The sequence below is a fragment of the Aethalodelphis obliquidens genome, unplaced genomic scaffold (assembly GCF_003676395.1).
Source record: "Aethalodelphis obliquidens isolate GAN/ISIS:26980383/991018 unplaced genomic scaffold, ASM367639v1 scaffold6, whole genome shotgun sequence".
NCBI lineage: Eukaryota > Metazoa > Chordata > Mammalia > Artiodactyla > Delphinidae > Aethalodelphis > Aethalodelphis obliquidens.
In genome coordinates, this window is record NW_020837950.1 from 12,328,106 (window position 1) to 12,346,756 (window position 18,651).

Genomic DNA, 18,651 nt, shown 5'->3' on the forward strand with positions numbered 1-18,651 from the left:
CGGCGAATTCCCCATTTGTGTTGTTTTAAGCCACTAAGTTTGTGGTGATTTGTCACAGCAGCAACAGAAAAGTAATACAAAGGCTTAACACTGGATAGAAGGCAACCTATGAGAATTTATAAAAGAGATTTGCCTTGAAAAGGGTCTTGAGGAATTGGTTAATAATAACCGCTTTAAGGGAATTCCGTGGTGGTCCAGTGGTTAGGACTTGGTGCTTTTACTGCTGTGGGCCCAGGTTTGATCCCTGGTCGGAGAACTAAGATCCTGAAAGATGGATGGCACAGCCAAAAAACAAACAAAACAAAAAAACCCACTTTAAAAACACACTATATTATACTATTTCTTTTCAAAGTTTTAATTTTCCTCTCATTTAGATTCAGAATCAGAGGAGACAGTGCAGGTAAAAAACTCCAAAAAGCGACCAGAAAAATTGCCACTGTCTTCTAAACCTGCTAAAATTCGACACCAGGATCCTGTTACCTACATTTCAGAAACAGGTAAGGGTACCGAATATGTTTATTGTTTTAGAAAAAAGCGCAGTGTGTGTTATGTTCTTGAGCTTCTCGTTGGTATCTAAATGTACCTCCTTCACTTTGAACTGAATTTCTGTTGCCTTTTTTGGTTTGTTGAATTATATTTACCAGGGGAAGGTTGTAATTATCTTTGGCATTTTCTGTGAGTTAAGGGCCAATTACAGGGGAATTGGTTCTTAGAATTTTTTTAAAGTGCTGTATATTGAAGCATATATGTTGAAGCTCTGTCTTGAATCATATATTCAAATATTATTGGGTTGTTTTAAAACTTTTTAATGTAAGTTTTTTTATCTTGGGTGTTAAAGTCATAACAATCTAAGTATATAATGACTATTCATATTTGTGCTTTATAATCTAGCACAGATGTGACCTAAATTCCTTATATTCTCTGGTGACACAAAAGATTTTAGCATTGGCTTTAAAAAAAAATGATTGTTATTGTATTTATATTTATTTGAGCTGTTTTGAGTGGTCAGAAAATAAGACATTTATAAATGTACACTAATCTTAAGATATCATAGTATAAATAATTGTTTCATAGATAGTATTCTTTTATGGTGAGGAACCCTGAATTATATTGTCATCTTAGGAAAAAACACTTAGATGGGTTCATTATATAGTCATTTAGATTTTAGCATTGTTAACTCCTAGAGGAGACCATCTTCAAATTCACAGAACCTGTTTTATCAGTTCCTATACAGAAATTGCTTAAAGGGGCCATGAGAGCATCTGATACCTCATTAGTTTGTTCATCTTAAGGAAAACCTCTGACACCATTATTTTTAGCACTCTGCTACTTGTATTGCTAGTGAAGTGAATACACCTGGTTTGAAGAGACAGGGTAAAAACCACAATTATTTTGACACAGCATGTTACAACTTACATTCAACAGACATTTATTGATTGTCTTTTCTGTCCTAGATACTAGGTGCTGGGATACAAAGATGATTAAAGACTCCTAAGTACTATAGGAATTGCCTGAGGCTGCAATATACAATAGTCAGGGAGAGGGCTTCATGGAGAGGGTAAGATTTGATCTAACCCTTGATGGATGAGCCCATGATGGAGGGAAAGAACATGTGTGGTTAATAAGATGGGATTATTTAAAGCACAGCATCCAGCACAAGGCTTGATGTATTCGCAGGACACTGAAGAGATTGCTTGCCCACATGATGAAGAATAATGAGAGGTGATGAAGCCAGTTTAGGGAAGATCTTGAAAGCTAGGCAGAGGAATTCTACATAGCAGGGAAAAGGGAACCATTAAAGTTTTTGAACAGATATAGAATGATGAAAATAGTATTTAAGAGTGATTGCTAGTATTTAAGAGTGATTGCGAGTATTTAAGGTGGGAAGGAGAATAGAAAAATCATAATTGGGGAGGCTGAGGCATTTATGGTAATCTACGAGTGAAGTAATGAGAGTCTTAAAAGTTAGCAATAGTTAGGGACTGATCTATAAACATTTTGGGGATGAGTTATAGGTTAGGTTTTTGGATTACCTATGGGCTTCATTCAGCCATGCTATCTATGGTTTACTATTAGGATAATTAGAGAGCTGATGTTATTAGCATGCTTACATGTAAAATTTTTTTATTTTTTAACATCAGCTTTATTGAGATATAATTCACATACCATACAATTAACCTTTAATGGTTTTTTTAATATAATTAAAAATTTTTTATTTTATTTATTTATTTTTGACTGCGTTGGGTCTTTGCTGCTGCATGCGGGCTTTCTCTAGTTGCAGCGAGCGGGGGCTACTCTTGTTGCGGTACGCTGGCTTCTCATTGCAGTTGCTTCTCTTGTTGCGAAGCACGGGCTCTAGGCGCGCAGCGTCAGTAGTTGTGGGGCGTGGGCTCAATAGTTTTGGCTCGCGGGCTCTAGAGCAAAGGCTCAGTAGTTGTGGCGCACAGGCTTAGTTGCTCCGCAGCATGTGGGATATTCCCGGACCAGGGCTCAAACCTGTGTCCCCTGCCGATTCTTAACCACTGAGCCACCAGGGAATCCCCACCTTTAATGTTTTAATGTTATTGGAATTTGCTTTCATGTATGGGCTGTTACTTGAGAGTATGAAGGTACTCATGGTAGATAAATTGGTCAGTAAGTAGGGAATGAAACAGGAAAGAAGTCCTTGAGTTGTAGAAGGAAGCTGAGACTGGAAGGTCAGAAGCCCTGCCTGGAGGGTACATCCTTAGTTCCCATCTAACAGCTGTGTGACTGGGCTAAAGGGCAGTGAGTCTGTCTCCCTTTCTGTAAAGTAGAAACACTAACTGAATAGGCTAGTTGGGAAAAAATGGGATGATGCATATGAAAGGGCCAGACCCAGTGCCTGAAACATAAATAACAGGCTGTCAAAAGGAAAAAATAAAAATGAAAGAAGCCCACAGATGAAGCTTTGTAGGCTCTCTGAAACATTTACATATTTGATAAAGTTGTTCAAATGACCAAAGAGAAAATCTAAGTGACATGAACATATTTTCTGGAAGCTGAGATAAATTTCTTCATTATGGCCTGTGGCAGATTGACTCTTGAACCTTTCTGTTCTGTTGCTAAATATCTGTTCAGGCACGTTGTGCAAATGCGCTCTTCCATTAAAAGGCTCCCTCTTACATCTGGCCACCTTTGTCAAGTTTTGAATATGTGGGAGGGATACTAAAACCAGTATGGTGATAGGTTTATTATGTAACTGAAGGTGGTGTGATCAAGCTTTCCAGTGACACCCTGAAAACGTCAAAGTTAGTGTGCAGACAGCGATGGCCTTCAACTGTGGATCAAGGCTATCGTTATCTTGTGATTTTAGGTACACAGAAGGGTCAAACAATTTAAGCTCTGATCACAGGTTTTCTTTAACATGGGACTGTTTATTTCAGACCAGGTATTTTCGAATGTTATTTTCTGAAAAGATAACTAACTGTCATCTTATCTGAAATTTTTATGACCATTAGACAGTATTCATATCACCCTGCCAAGGGTATGTACATGTGAAAGTGAATGTTGTCATCTTGTCTTAGCAAAAATTCTTGGGGTACAGTATATCTATCTCATATGATGTTCAGTATTACATAGTATTCTGCTTTTTCCTGGATTTGAGATACAGGAAAGAAGTTAGCTGTTTTTTTGCCTGTTTTATCTTCTCATACTTTTTTATGCCTTGGAATGATAGGTGAATGGGAGAAAAGCCCTTTTCCTTCCCATCATAAAAGAGAATGAGACGGTTAAAAAGAAGTCTGCAATAAAATTAGCATAATAAAATCAGAAATATAATGAGTTTCACAAAAAGAAAAGTGCAGCTTCTTGAAATTAATAAACTAACTAGAAATTTCTTGACCATAAAATAATTCTTTTATTCTTTTTTTTAAAGCTAAAACTACATACAAAATTTCAATGCTGGTTATGAATAAGTATTCATATTGTAGAAATAAATATTTATCAGTATATTGGGACTTGCCTGGAGGTCCAGTGGTTAAGACTTCATGCTTCCAATTCTGGGGGCATGGGTTCGATCCTTGGTAAGGGGAACTAAGATCCCACATGCCACGTGGCCAAAAAAAAAAAAAAAAACCCACAACAACAATTTATCAGTATAAGGTTAAGTAAAATATTTGTGGTAATAAAATTGTACTTTTTTTTTTTTTGGAGTTTGGAGCTTCTTGTGGAAAAGGATTATATGATATGATTCAGTTTTAAAAACCTGTTAATTCCAAAAGAAACAATTTTCTTTACTATTCCATATTTTATCTTTTATAAACCAACTGTTTTTTTTCCTTACAGCATAGCATGCGTAGTGTTTAAGAACATGAGCTCTTGAGTAAAACCTCCTGCCTGGGTTAAACCTTCATTTACCTTCCCTGTGTCTTAGTTTCCTTGTTTGTAAAATGGGGTATTACTAGTACCTACATCAGAGGCTTTTGTGCTTGATCAAATGAGATAATGCTTGAAAAGCAATTAAAATAGTGTCTGTCACATTACTGAAATGCTCAGTAAGTATTAACTGTTATTATTATATTTTGACCTGATCGTACACCTACATCTGCCTTTAAGATTATGCTAAAGACATTTGCTTTTGCTTAGATACTTAGGGCTTTTTTTGATTATATAACTGTGCTTTAGAAATTTAGAAATTGTATTTGGCCCACTTATGTTATAGATGTTCTTTGTCCAGTATGGGAACTACTACATGTGGCTGTTGAGCACTTGAAATATGATTAGCCCAAATTCAGAATGTTTTACTTGTGAAGTATAGATTTCAAAGACTTACTACAAAAAAAAGCATAAATTATCTTATTAATAATTTTTTAGCATTGATTACATGTTGAAATAATCTGAATATGTTAGGATAAGTGAAATATATTATTAAAATTAATTTCATCTGTTTCTTTTTCCTTTTAAAAAAGGTGGCTTGCATTTTATTCCTGTTGCACAGTTCTTTATAAACAATGAGAAACATACTTAGGAAATAACCTTACTTTATTTATTTATTTTAAAATATTTATTTATTTATTTACTTTGGGTGTACTGGGTCTTAGTTGCTCCATGTGGGCTCTTAGTTGTGGCCTGTGGACTTCTTAGTTGTGGCATGCATGTGGGATCTAGTTCCCCGACCAGGGATTGAACCTGGGTCCCCTGTGTTGGGAGTGCAGAGTCTTACCCACTGGACCACCAAGGAAGTCTTGGAAATAACCTAACTTTAGAAAATAACCTACTAAGCAACTATACTCCAATAAAAATTAATTTAAAAAGTTAAAAAAGAAAAGAAAATAACCTACTTAACCTACTTCAGGTGCTTTTGGTTGTACTATTACACAGTTCTTTAGGCTATATTGTTATACAGATCTTTAGGCTTATCATTTAGCTCCATGACACACTTTTCATCATCACTTTGTTTGATTAAATTTGTCTTCTATTATGTATTGATTTTTTTAAAGATTTTTTTTGATGCGGACTATTTTTAAAGTCTTTGTTGGATTTGTTACAGTGTTGCTTCGGTTTTATGTTTTGGTTTTTTGACCGCGAGGCATGTGAGATCTTAGCTCCCCGACCAGGGATCGAACCTGCACCCCCCTGCATTGGAAGGCAAAGTCTTAACCACTGGACTGCCAGGGAAGTCCCTTATTGATTTTTAAAGTACTTTAACTACATTAGTTTCTCATATTACAGGAAAAGGAAAAAAATTGCTTATACATATCTTCATAGCTAACCATTGACTGTAGTAAAATGTTCTTGTAGGTTGGTAAAAATCCAAATACTTGTCGTACTGGGTAAATATGTTTACTTTTAGTTGTTTAATGAAGTGAGAGACCTTGAGTTTTGTTTGACACAGGTGACCTTTTATTATGCAGTTTCATCAGGGGCTGCTTGTGTTTGGTTGAAAATGGTGGGGCTTTTCCCAATCTTGAGAATTGTTTATGACGGGTAATTTAAAAAAATTTTTTATTGGTGTATAGTTGATTTACAATGTTGTGTTAGCTTCACGTGTACAGCAAAGTGAATATATGCGCATATATATATGTCTCCACTCATTTTTAGATTCTTTTCCCATACAGGTCATAACAGAATATTGAGTCTAGTTCCCTGTGCTATACAGTAGGTCCTTATTAGTTATCTCTTTTATACATAGTAGTGTGTATATGTCAATCCCAATCTCCCAATTTATCCCCTCCCCACTTGCCCCCTGGGTAACCATAAGTTTGTTTTCTACATCTGTGACTCTTTTTCTGTTTTGTAAATAAGTTCATCTGTACCATTTTTTTGGATTCCACATATAAGCAATATCATGTGATATTTGTCTTTGTCTGATTTACTTCACTTAGTATGACAATCTCTGGGTCCATCCGTGTTGTGGCAAATGGCATTATTTCATTCTTTTTTATGGCTGCGTAGTATTCCATCATATATATGTACCACATCTTTTTATCCACTCCTCTGTCAATGGACATTTAGGTTGCTTCCATGTCTTGGCTATTGTAAATAATGATGCAATGAACATTGGGGTGCATGCATCTTTTCAAATTATGGTTTTCTCCAGATATATGCCCAGGAGTGGGATTGCCAGATAATATGGTAGTTTTATATGTAATTTTTTAAGGAACCTCCTTACTGTTCTCCATAATGGTTGTACCAGTTTACATTCCCACCAACAGTGTAGGAGGGTTTCCTTTTCTCCACACTTTCTCCATCTCTCTACTCTCTCTTCAGCATTTGTTATTTGTAGACTTTTTTTTTTTTTTTTTTTTTTTGCGGAGCACAGGCTCAGCGGCCATGGCTCACGGGCCCAGCTGCTCCGAGGCATATGGGATCTTCCCAGACTGGGGCACGAACCGGTGTCCCCTGCATCCGCAGGCAGACTCTCAACCACTGCGCCACCAGGGAAGCCCCGACTTTTTTTTTTTTTTTTTTTTGTGGTACGCAGGCCTCTCACTGCTGTGGCCCCTCCTGTTGCGGAGCACAGGCTCCGGATGTGCAGGCTCAGCGGCCATGGCTCACGGGCCCAGCCGCTCCGTGGCATGTGGGATCTTCCCAGACCGGGGCACGAACCCGTGTCCCCTGTGTCGGCAGGCGGACTCTTAACCACTGCGCCACCAGGGAAGCCCTATAGACTTTTTAATGATGGCTATTCTGACTGGTGTGAGGTGGTACCTCATTGTTGTTTTGATTTGCATTTCTCTAGTAATTAGTGATGTTGAGCATCTTTTCATGTGATTTTTGGCCCTCTTTATGTCTTCTTTGGAGAAATGTCTAGTTAGATCTTCTGCCGATGTTCTGATTGAGCTGTTTTTTTTTTTATATTGTATTAAAAAAAGTCCAAACAGGAGCTGTTTGTATATTTTGGAGATTAATCCCTTGTTCGTTGCTTCATTTACAAATATCTTCTCCCATTCTGTGGGTTGTTATGACCGGTAATTTTTATTGAGCATATAATATTCCATAGGCTGATAGTGTTCTTGAAGTTATAATTATTTTGGGGACATTAAGTGGGAAAAAATTGGGAATGTGGTGTTCTCCAGGTTACCATGTAATATCAGTGACTTGTGACTCGGGAAAATAGCAGCAGAAAATATTATTGGGGAATGTGTGTGCTAATTTTTAGTGACATACAGCTTTGTGTACCAGATAAATAGGAATAGATTTCTGTATAGGATAGAGAACTTCTCTTAGATATTTTCAGGGAAACCCAGTGTGGCTGAGACAGAGAATTTCCTTGAAGTGAGAGGAAACCTAAGAACTGTGTATTATATTTCTTTCATTATACTTGTTCAAAAATTAATATGGATTTAAAATCAATATTAAAAAATTAATAATACTATTAATATTTATAGTTTTTATAAGACTATAAAAGAAACTAAGTTTAGATTTTTGAGGATGAGTATTTAGATTAATATTATTCAGAATTACCTAAGTAACACATTCTCACTGAAAAAGAAACAATTCAGATAAAAAATGTTCCATTCCTTCGTCCATCCCTTTTGCCCTACATAGCTATATAAATTTAAAATATATATATATATACACACATGTATATTTACATATATACACGTATTTGAGAGTGGCATCTTGTAACATCTCTGCAGCTTGCTTTTTCATAACTTAATGTCTCCTTCCCTTCCTCCTTCCTTCTCTCCTTTTCTCCCCTCCCTCCCTCCCCACCCCTCAGCCTCTCTCTCTTTCAATACAGAAAGATTCCTATCTCATTCTTTTAAACTTCTGCATAGTGAATTTTAATAGTATGCATTTAATTTTTCTCATACTCTTATTTTGGATATTGGATTATTGATGTGAACATACTTGTTTATGCTTCATTGTAATAGAACATATTTAACCATCAATAAGTGGACAATTCACAATGAAGAATATTATCACTTAAAAGAGAATAGAATTTCTTGAGGTTAAGTGGCATTTGTTTTAAGGGTGTAGTTTATTCACCTGTATTATGAAGAATAGAAGGGGGTTCCACTTTGTGCTTCTCAGGTCCAGAAAAGGGACTTTATGTTTATCCTTATTAAATTTTTTTTCTGAAAATTTTTTTCTGAAACTCTTACGTTTTTATCTTGTTAGCTTCCAGGGTTTTGTATTCTGATTCTGTTATCTTTTTTTTTTAAATTTTACATTTGAATAGTTTCATTTAACAATATTAAATTCTCACTGATTTATTTATTTAACAAACGCGATTGTTCACTGTTTGTGCCCAACAGCATACTGGACAATCTATGAAACAGATAAGAGAATAAAGTTCAGCCCTGTCTTCAAGGGCTTAAATTCTACTGGGGAGATAAGCCTTTTACATAAAAATTGTAATACAAGGAAACAATTAACAGTGATAAAAATATCTTCCAAGGATATTTGGGCATGAGAGAGGTAACTTTTATTTTGGAAGTTCAGGAAACATTTCCTGGGAGAGAGAGAAATTTGAGATAAACGTCAAAGGTTTTGGTAGGATTTAACATGGAGATTTAGGTATTGTGTATACTAGAAAGGAGAATAATGTGAAGTTTGGAAATCAGTAGTGCTATTTCATGTGCATTATTCACTACTTTCTAACTTATAGAAAGAGGAAAATCTACTTTAAAAAATTCAATTTATAAACTTTCACAGATTTACTTACACCAGATTAATACTACCTAGTATTGTATCGTACCTTGTATTTTCTTAATTACAGTATCATCTGTGTAGGAATCTCTTACTTTACTTGAAACCTCTGTGTCCATGTGAAAGGCAGGGAGAATTCGACCTTAATAATGTTAACATAAATTTTGTCTTGTATACTATTATAAATTTTTTTCAAAACACTTTTATACTGACTTCATGGAATGGAATAACATTATTTATTATATGGCTTATATTTCCTATCTGTCTCATTTGATCTTCAAAACTACCTTATATCAGAGCTGACTTGCTTTAAGAAAACTTACTCTCAAAGAATCAATTTTCAATCTAAGGTTGCACAAAGCTTCAGTGTGAAAGAATCCTGTAGTTCTTTGGATGCCCCTCATCCACTTATTTTTTATATCATCTGATTTCATATCTTCTACAGATTTGATGAACCTATCTGTGTATTTCTTTCTGAATCATTAGTAAAATTGTTTAGTATTAAGGGACATGTAAAGAAACCTTTTTCAAAATTGACATGATCGAATATCAGCATCCTGGATACAGCTTTTCAGTTTCTTCTGAAGAGCTTTGCAATTAGTTATGAATCTCAGAAACCACTGTTACGTATCTTGTATTTCTCCATCTTGCCATAAATCAGTGCTTCTTAATCAAGGGTGATTTTGCCTTGCAGCAAAAAATCTGGCATATCTGGAGTGCTATTTTTGGTCATCACAACTGGCGGATGCTGCGGCATCTAGTTGGTAGAGGCCAGAGTTGCTACTAAACATCCTACAGTGCACCAGAGAGCCCCCTACAACAATTATTTGGCTCAAGATGTCAATAATGCAGAGGTTAAAAACCCTGCCATAGCCTATCGGAAGACAATTTGGTAGATGCTTTGTTACAGTCCAGACATCCCTGTTTCTAATATTCATCTCATCTACTAGTCCTAAAGAATAAATGACGGCTCAGGCCAGCATAGTTTAATCTCAGTGAATCTCTGTCTGCTTCTGTTAAATACTCTCTTTTTGGTTTTTGTTTGTTTTTTATTTTAATTTTTTATTGAAGTATAGTTGATTTATAATGTGTTAATTTCTGCTATACAGCAAAGTAATTCAGTTATACATATATGTACATTCTTTTTCATATTCTTTTCCATTATGGTTTATCACAGGATACTGAATATAGCTTACTGTGCTATACAGTAGGACCTTGTTGTTTATCTATTCTATATATAATAGTTTGCATCTGCTAACCCCAAACTCCCGCTCCATCCCTCCCTCACCCCCCTCCCCCTTGGCAACAACAAGTCTGTTCTCTATGTCTGTGAGTCTGTTTCTGTTTTGTAGATGAGTTCATTTGTGTCATTTTAGATTCCACATATAAGTGGTATCATATGGTATTCGTCTTTCTCTTTCTGACTTACTTCAGTTAGTATGATAATCTCTAGTTGCATCCATGTTGCTGCAAATGGCATTATTTCATTCTTTTTTATGGCTGAGTAGTATTCCATTGTGTATATGTACCACATCTTTATCCATTCATCTGTCGATGGACATTTAGTTTGTTTCCATGTCTTGGCTGTTGTGAATAGTGCTGCTGTGAACACTGGGGTGCATGTATCTTTCTGAATTATAGTTTTGTCAGATATATGCCCAGAAGTGGGATTGCTGGTTCATACGGTAGTTCTATTTTTAGTTTTCTGAGGAACCTCCATGCTGTTTTCCATAGTGGTTGCACCAACTTACATTCCCACCAATAGTGTAGAAGGGTTCCCTTTTCTCCACCCCCTCTTCAGAATTTGTTATTTGTTGACTTTTTAATGATGGCCATTCTAACTGGTGTGAGGTGATATCTCATTGTAGTTTTGATTTGCATTTCTCTAATAGCCATGTTGAGCATCTTTTCATGTGACTGTTGGCTATCTGTAAATACTCTCTTTTTGCCCTGCTCTTGATATTGTTGTGTAGAACTGTAACCAAACCTTTCTCCTTCTATATTTCTGTAGTTGGGGATCTGCCTTTCTCTTTTCGACAATTAGGACTCCACTTCTCCTCTTTAATCTTTAGAGACTTCTTCCATTTTATATGATGATTCAAGGTCACTGATATCCTTTAGCAAGTTCATTCCCAAATTCATTTTGACTGAAGCATCATTATAAGAGCTAGGTGCTTTCTTGTAGTCTTTTTTCCCTCGTTTGCTCTTCAGTCCCCTTTCAGTAGTGCATATTGTGAGACCTGAAAAAAAATTCAGTGGCATATGAAGAAGGAGAACTGAAAAGGACATAGTGAATAATGAAGCACTAGAGTATCTGGAATGATTATTGAGTGTCTGAAACATCTTTGAAAATGAACAGACTGTTGTTTTCTGGTGACACATATTTTGTTGTCAGGTACTTGTGAAAGTATGAGAGATACAGGATTGTATTCGAGAATGCTAAGGAAGTAGGATTATGTTATGAAAATGTCATTAAGCACTAATAAAACAGTATACAGGTGATTTATACTTGGTCTTAGCATAGAAACCAGCATTGTTATGTCCTCTCATGTGCGGGGAAGTGGAATGTGAATGGAAGTGGTGAATCGCATTGCTGAACCACTCCCTTAACTCTTCCGGTCAGTTGAGTTTTCCTTCTGTTGCCGGTTTCATGCTTTAGAGTTGTAAGAAGCTCTGGATAATGTACCTGTGGCTAGTTGTCTAAGCCCTCCCTCCCCTAACCCTGAACCTCCTTTTTCTTTTCCTGTGAGATGCAGTGGAGATGGAGGAAGGAGGTGAGTAAGTAGTAAAATGTTCCACTTTCTTCTCCTGCATTGTTTTCTTAGTAATTGAAACCAGCTGTGACTTTCCATGGACTGTTCTTCCTGCTCTGGGGAGGACTCTATGTGGTAGATAACATCACAGCACAAGCCAGTACTTTTTTCTCTTAATGATAAATATCATTACTTAGCTACCTCACTAGACCTCACGAATTATTAAGTAATTTTATTCTTAAAATATAACTGACTCCATTTGATTCTAAGAGGATTTATTAGTAAAGAATCATGATATCTCTAAATTTCTTGATTAAGGATGAGCAGTTTCAGTTTTATTTCATTATACTGAAATATATCTGATTCACCACATAAATCATTCAGTGATTCACCCCAGAATGTCCGATTCTCACACCCCATAAGCGGTGCAAAGATGATATGTGTAGTTTCTTTTCCAACCACTTAATTAACAAATATTTATTGAAGACTTGGAATATGCATATGAACCTTTCTCTATGTCCACACCAAAATGACAGTTTGGATTTTTGACTCAAGGAAGTATTGAAAAGGAAGTTAGTAGAAAAAGGCTCTAAAGACTCAGATTCCCTTTTTAGTTTTTGACTTGTTGCAAAATAAATTATTTTTAATCTCTGTAACCAGATTCTCTAGGATGGTCTCCATTAATTTGGTTTCTGTGTATTTCACACTGAGGGAAAAAAATTAGAATCCCAAACTCTCAGCAGTAGGAACTTCAGAATTAGATTTTTTTAGAGACCTGCACATTATTTTCTTGCTCTTTCATTTGTTATCCTTTTAAATAAATGAATGTATCTAACTCAGAGTGGCAAAGCAATCTTCTCTTCCAGGCAATTCCTCTGCTGTATGTTGGATAATGCTAGTTTACGTGGTGATTCTTATCACATTTGAGGTTATGTTGTATATAAATAAAAATAAATGGTGTTTTTATAAGGAGTCAGATATCCTGGGGGGAGGTTCTAAGTGTTCCGTTGCCCATGATTTTCAACTAGGTCACAGAAATTTGACTTAGATCTATTTATCATTATTTTAAGTTAATGTGAAGAAGAGAACACAGTTTTGCCTTTGGCTTCTGACAAGGCAGAACAAATTTAGGCTCATTAGGAAACAAGAACAAATGTTAAAAAAGAAAAACAACCATAACTTTATTTGGGGTGTTTCATGTCTACACACTGTGTAGAATCGTAAAATATTTATTTTACATAAGGATGGTCACAGCCTTATAGTTACAGGTCCATGTAACTGTAAGGACTGTGGAGAAGTTCACAAATCACAGGGCACTAAATAAGCATTAAATCAAGCAAGTCAATATTTTTTTTTCCTTTTTGCATAACTGTATTTCACTAGAATTGCTCCTGCTTTCCAAGGGGACTTGGAGAACCATTTATTTTGTGGTTAGTAGAGAACAAAGCACCTTGTATATAATTTTTGCTTAGTACAGTGAAAACATACTTGAAATTTCATGCAGAATATTTCCATATTTTTTCTTGAAACTTACATTTTTACTCAGTATTTATGAAAATGTTTATAAAGTTATGTCTGTGTTTAGATGTAGTATATTTTTGGGATCTGTAGCTTGAAGACATTGTTAACTTTAAACCCATTGTAAAAAGATCTCTAGTAGAGAAGGCTATGGAAAGAAGCTCTCTTTTAGGAGTGATGTTTAAGGCTAACCTAAAGAACAAAGTGATGCATTTTTGGTTTTTTGCCAGCTTATTTTTACTGTTTTCATAATTTTTTTTTGAGCTTTGAAATTTGGGCTTAATTTTTTATGACAGCATGAATTCATTGTATGACTAGATCACAATGTATATAGCCCTTCCAGTTTTAATTATTTTTGTTGCCTACGTTTTTAATGTTTTTAGTAGTGTGATGAATATATTTGTATATAAATGTTTGTCAGCACCTCTCATTATCTCTAAGAATTACTATGCTAAAGGTTATGAACTTCTTTAAGGTTCTAGATATATTTTGCCAAATTGCTTTCTAGAAAAGTCATACTGTTGGGTTGACCAAAAAGTTCATTCGGGTTTTTCGTAAGATGTTATGGAAGAACCCAAACAAACTGTTTTGGCTAACCCAGTAGTTTACACTTTCATAGTTAGTGTTTATATTAGTACAGACTTATCACATTCTCATCAGTATTGAGTATAGTAGCTACAAAATCTATGTGACTACCCACAGATTTTTCACAATTATAGAAGGGAAAATCTTAAAAGAGTTTGTCTGGTCCAACATTTTGCAGAGGACAACGAATCCCAGATAATTAAAAAAATAACAATAGAAAGCCGAAGTCAGGTTAGCATTTTAGTTTTCTGGACTTCTGGTTCAGTATTGTTTTCACCAGAGAATACTGCTTTATTGTTTATTGAATGTTTATTATAACATGGCGAGGTACTATACTGGGCACTTTGATTTTTAAAAATCTAATCTTTCCAATAACCCAAGTGGTGAGTGGTTTGAAACTTTACCATTTGTAGGGAAGAGGAGCTAAAGAAGAGAACGAAGGCAGTCTTCAAACACTGAGTGGGAAAAAAGATTAATTAGGGAAAATAGGTGGAATTCACAGGGAAGTGTTTTGGCTTAATGTAAGGAAGAACTTTTCTAAAGAATACAGTAGTGCTGTTCACCAAAGAAAGAGGAGGTCACGTTGAATTACACTGCTCCATTTTGAAAGTATTTAAGCCCAGTCTGCGTTTGCCAGGAATGTGGAAAATGGAATCCATGTATGGAATAAGAGAACTAGTTGACTAAAGATAATGCATTATAAAGAATGTGGTAGAGTACCTGGCATGGAGTTTAATGCTCAATAATGATAACTATTATAAACTAATTATATCATAAATTAGATAAAAAGATACCATGAAGTCCCTGAAGCTAGTGACAGAATAAGCAGAGATGGTAATAAATAATGAAAGAAGTAAGCAAAGAAAAATGGAGAGGAGGGAGAAGCTAAAGCCAAACCTCTTCTGTCTCAGAAAGCCAAGGGGACGGAGAGTTTCTAGGAGATAGTCAATTTGTTGTAAAATATTAGATGTAGGTTAAAAAGAAAGAGAAGTGTAATATACAGATAAAAAAGATACGATGAAAGAAATGAAAAATCACCCACAATCCCCTATCCAGAGATAAAAGTTGATAACATTTTATTCTTTTCAGATCTTTGAACATGAATTTAAAAGCATATCTATAAATATATAGATGGGTAGATTTAGATACATCACTAAACATCTTGTAATATCTCTTTTATCATTTAATACACATATGAATATCTTGATGTCAGTAAATATGGATATGCATTATAATTTTCGGTTGCTGCATAATTCATTACATGGTTGAACATAATAGTAGGTATTCAGGTTATTTGTTTTCTCACTTTATAAACAGTGTTCACTTATCTCTATCTTTGGTGCAACTGTCATAGTTGAGGCTGTCTTTTTTGCCTAAACTGTATTAGTCCCTTAATTTTTCCTTCATCTTTTCTTGCCCTCTTGCAGTCTGTTCTCCATACTTTTTTTTTGTTTTGTTTTTTGCGGTACGCGGGCCTCTCACTGTTGTGGCCTCTCCTGTTGCAGAGCACAGGCTCCGGACGCGCAGGCTCAGTGGCCATGGCTCACGGGCCCAGCCGCTCCGCGGCACGTGGGATCTTCCCGGACCAGGGCACGAACCCGTGTCCCCTGCAGTGGCAGGCGGACTCTCAACCACTGCGCCACCAGGGAAGCCCTCCATACTTTTGAATGGACAAATGCCATGATAAGCATTTTTGTACATAGGTCTTTGTGTACGTGTTCATTTGTTTTGTTTTTTTTTTGGCCTCGGTGTGCAGCATGTGGGATCTTCGTTCCCAGACCAGGGATCGAACCTGTGCCCCCTGCAGTGGAAGCGCGGGGTCTTACCCACTGGACCACCATGGAAGTCCCTGTTTTTATTTATTTATTTTAAAATTTATTTAACTTATTTATTTTTGGCTGCGTTGGGTCTTCGTTGCGGTGCGCGGGCTTCTCACTGTGGTGGCTTCTCTTTTTGCAGAGCCCTGGCTCTAAGCCCGTGGGCTTCAGTAGTTGTGGCTCGTGGGGTCTAGAGTGCAGGCTCGTTAGTTGTGGCGCACAGGCTTAGTTGCCCCGCTGCATCTTCCTGGACCAGGGCTCGAACCCGTGGCCCTGCATTGTCAGGTGGATTCCTAACCACTGCGCCACCAGGGAAGACCCCCTGTTTTGTTTTTAGACTAGTTAGTTAGAAGTGGAATTGCTGGGACTTTCCTGGTGGTCCAATGGGTAAGACTGTGCTTCCAATGCAGGGGGCCCGGGTTGGATCCCTGGTCAAGGAACTAGATGCCACATGCATGCTGCAACTAAAGATCCCGCGTGCCGCCATGAAGATCCTGCATGCAGCAACTAAGACCCGGTGCGGCCAAAATTTAAAAAAATTAAAAAAAGAAGTGGAATGGCTGGGTCCAACTAATGGGTATGCATATGTGAGGTTTTGATACATGTTGCAGGATTGCCCCCCCATAAAGATTTTTTTTAATTTACTATTTAAAAATACCATTGCCTATTGCGTATGTAAAGGTCCCATTTCCCTACACCCTTGCCAACAGTCTTTTTAATCTGATGGTCTTAGAAATTCTTGATCTCACTAGATTTCATGCTCATCTGTTACCTGTGAATATTTATGAGATTGCTGGAGAAAGCGTTAAGCTAGGGATTGCAAATATCTACAATACCATTGTTTCCCTTTCTGAGTCTATACCAGATATCAGTGATTGATCTAGTTTGAGTTAATTGCTTAAGGACAGTTACAATATTTTATATACTAAGGAAGTTCTTGAGTGTAGGGGAAGAACTATAACAGAAAAACATAGTGGTTGACTTGGTCCATTCAGTTCTGGGATTTTCTGTCATACTGCTTGTACACATGTTACTGCTTTGGGCATTTTTAAAGTGAGGGAGAAACTAGTAGAAGACTGTCATTTTGCAGATACAATTTAATTTTGTCCTTTCTCCATTAAGGAAATCCTTTTTTCCCAGAAGTACAGTTGTTGAATTCAAAACAAACCAAGTAAAAATTATAAAATTTAATAAGCTCTCGATAAGATTGAAAGTCTTGTCTTGTATACACTAGATATGCTTTTAACTTTGCACTTACTGCCTAAGGAGATATATTGGATATCTATACTTAGGAGGTTCCAGTTTTGTGGCTTTCTTATTTTATTTTATTTTTATTAAAGCCAAGATATCAGCAATGTTATTATTATTTGTTAAAATAAATTTATTTATTTATTTATTTTTGGCTCCATTGGGTCTTCGTTGCTGCACGTGGGCTTTCTCTATTCGCAGCGAGCGGGGGCTACTCTTCATTGCGGTGCGCGGGCTTCTCGTTGCAGTGGCTTCTCTTGTTGCGGAGCACGAGCTCTAGGTGCGCGGGCTTCAGTAGTTGTGGCTCGCGGGCTCTAGAGCGCAGCCTTAGTAGTTGTAGTGCACAGACTTAGCTCCGTGGCATGTGGGATCTTCCCGGACCAGGGATTGAACCTGTGTCCCCTACATTGGCAGGAGGATTCTTAACCAGTGCGCCACCAGGGAAGTCCCAGCAATGTTAATTTTGTTTTGAATCTTCTTTTAAGGGCATTTCGTATAATTTGTTTTGACTGCTAAGGTAGAATAGTTTGTTGTTGAATGCTACTGGTTTGGTTATCTGCAGCTTAACTGTGTCTAGGGATTTAAAATAGACAAACCTTAAATTATAAAAAATTGGATTTCAGTAATATAACAATTCATTATGTTGTTATCTTAGAGAAGAGGGAAGGAGTTTCAGATTATATTCTCAGTGGTTACTAGGACTGTTATGAGTGATTTGCATGGCTATGGTACCTAACTGGAATGGGGATAATGTCACCTAGCCTTTGCAGAACCATCTGAAGCAGATGGCAGAGGCAGAGAAGGACTCGTCATGTAGGAAGAACAGATATATGAGTGACTAAACTTAGTCTGTTGACTCTTGTCAATACATGGATTGAAATCTGGTACGTGTATCAAGCCTTGGATGTGCTTAGAAAGATTGATGAATGAATTTTTAATTTAATCTTGAAGGTAGATTGGCTATAGTTGGAGATAAGAAAACAAGTATGCTTTAACTAAAATCTTTGGTTGCAGGTTAAGAAGAAAACCTAGTTTGTTGTAAGCAAAATGGAATTTATTAGAAGGCCATTGCTGAATGTCATTGAATGCAAAAATAAACCTTTAGCACCTTAGTTTAAACACATTAGTTCAGCAAACTGATCAAGGGTAAGATTCACCCCACCTTGTTCAGGTGCTCACTCCTGGTCCAGTTTGTGATGGCAAGGAATATGGAACCATCTAATAAATATATCTGTGGTTATTGGAGGCCCTTGGAGGGTGGAGTGGGGTGTAAGTCCTTAGGGAAAGTAGGCTTATAGTGAACTCTATGGACATCCTCAGAGGTGTCTACTCTGCTCTTGCTTTAAATTGTGATTACTTTTTACATTTAGTACTCAGAAACCTGTAAGTTATTTATGCTTTGTAAAGTTTATAGTTTAATTTTAATATAAATATAATAATTAGAGAGTAAGGCTAAATCCTTTTTGATTTTTACATATCTTGGATACTTTTTTGTTTGCGATGGCAGCACCTAGGAACAGCACAGTGCTTGGCACGTATGACCCTTAGCAAACACTAGTAGTTGAATGAGTACTTGAGAGGAGGTAAGACCCATTCATGTGTGGCCTTGAACA

At 36.5% G+C, this 18,651-nt stretch overlaps 1 protein-coding gene across 7 annotated transcripts in view; it reads left to right on the top strand.

Moving 5' to 3' along the window:
• RFC1 (replication factor C subunit 1) overlaps positions 1 to 18,651 on the top strand; it is an 83,264-nt gene that overhangs the window by 23,408 nt on the left and 41,205 nt on the right. For 6 of the 7 annotated variants that reach the window (XM_027103141.1, XM_027103142.1, XM_027103146.1 and 3 more), the window contains exon 4: positions 375 to 497. In XM_027103141.1, coding sequence (XP_026958942.1) covers positions 375 to 497 — 123 coding nt within the window. Of the gene's footprint in view, positions 1 to 374; positions 498 to 11,863; positions 11,892 to 18,651 lie in introns of those variants that run through there. The other variant, XM_027103145.1, reaches the window with a different exon arrangement.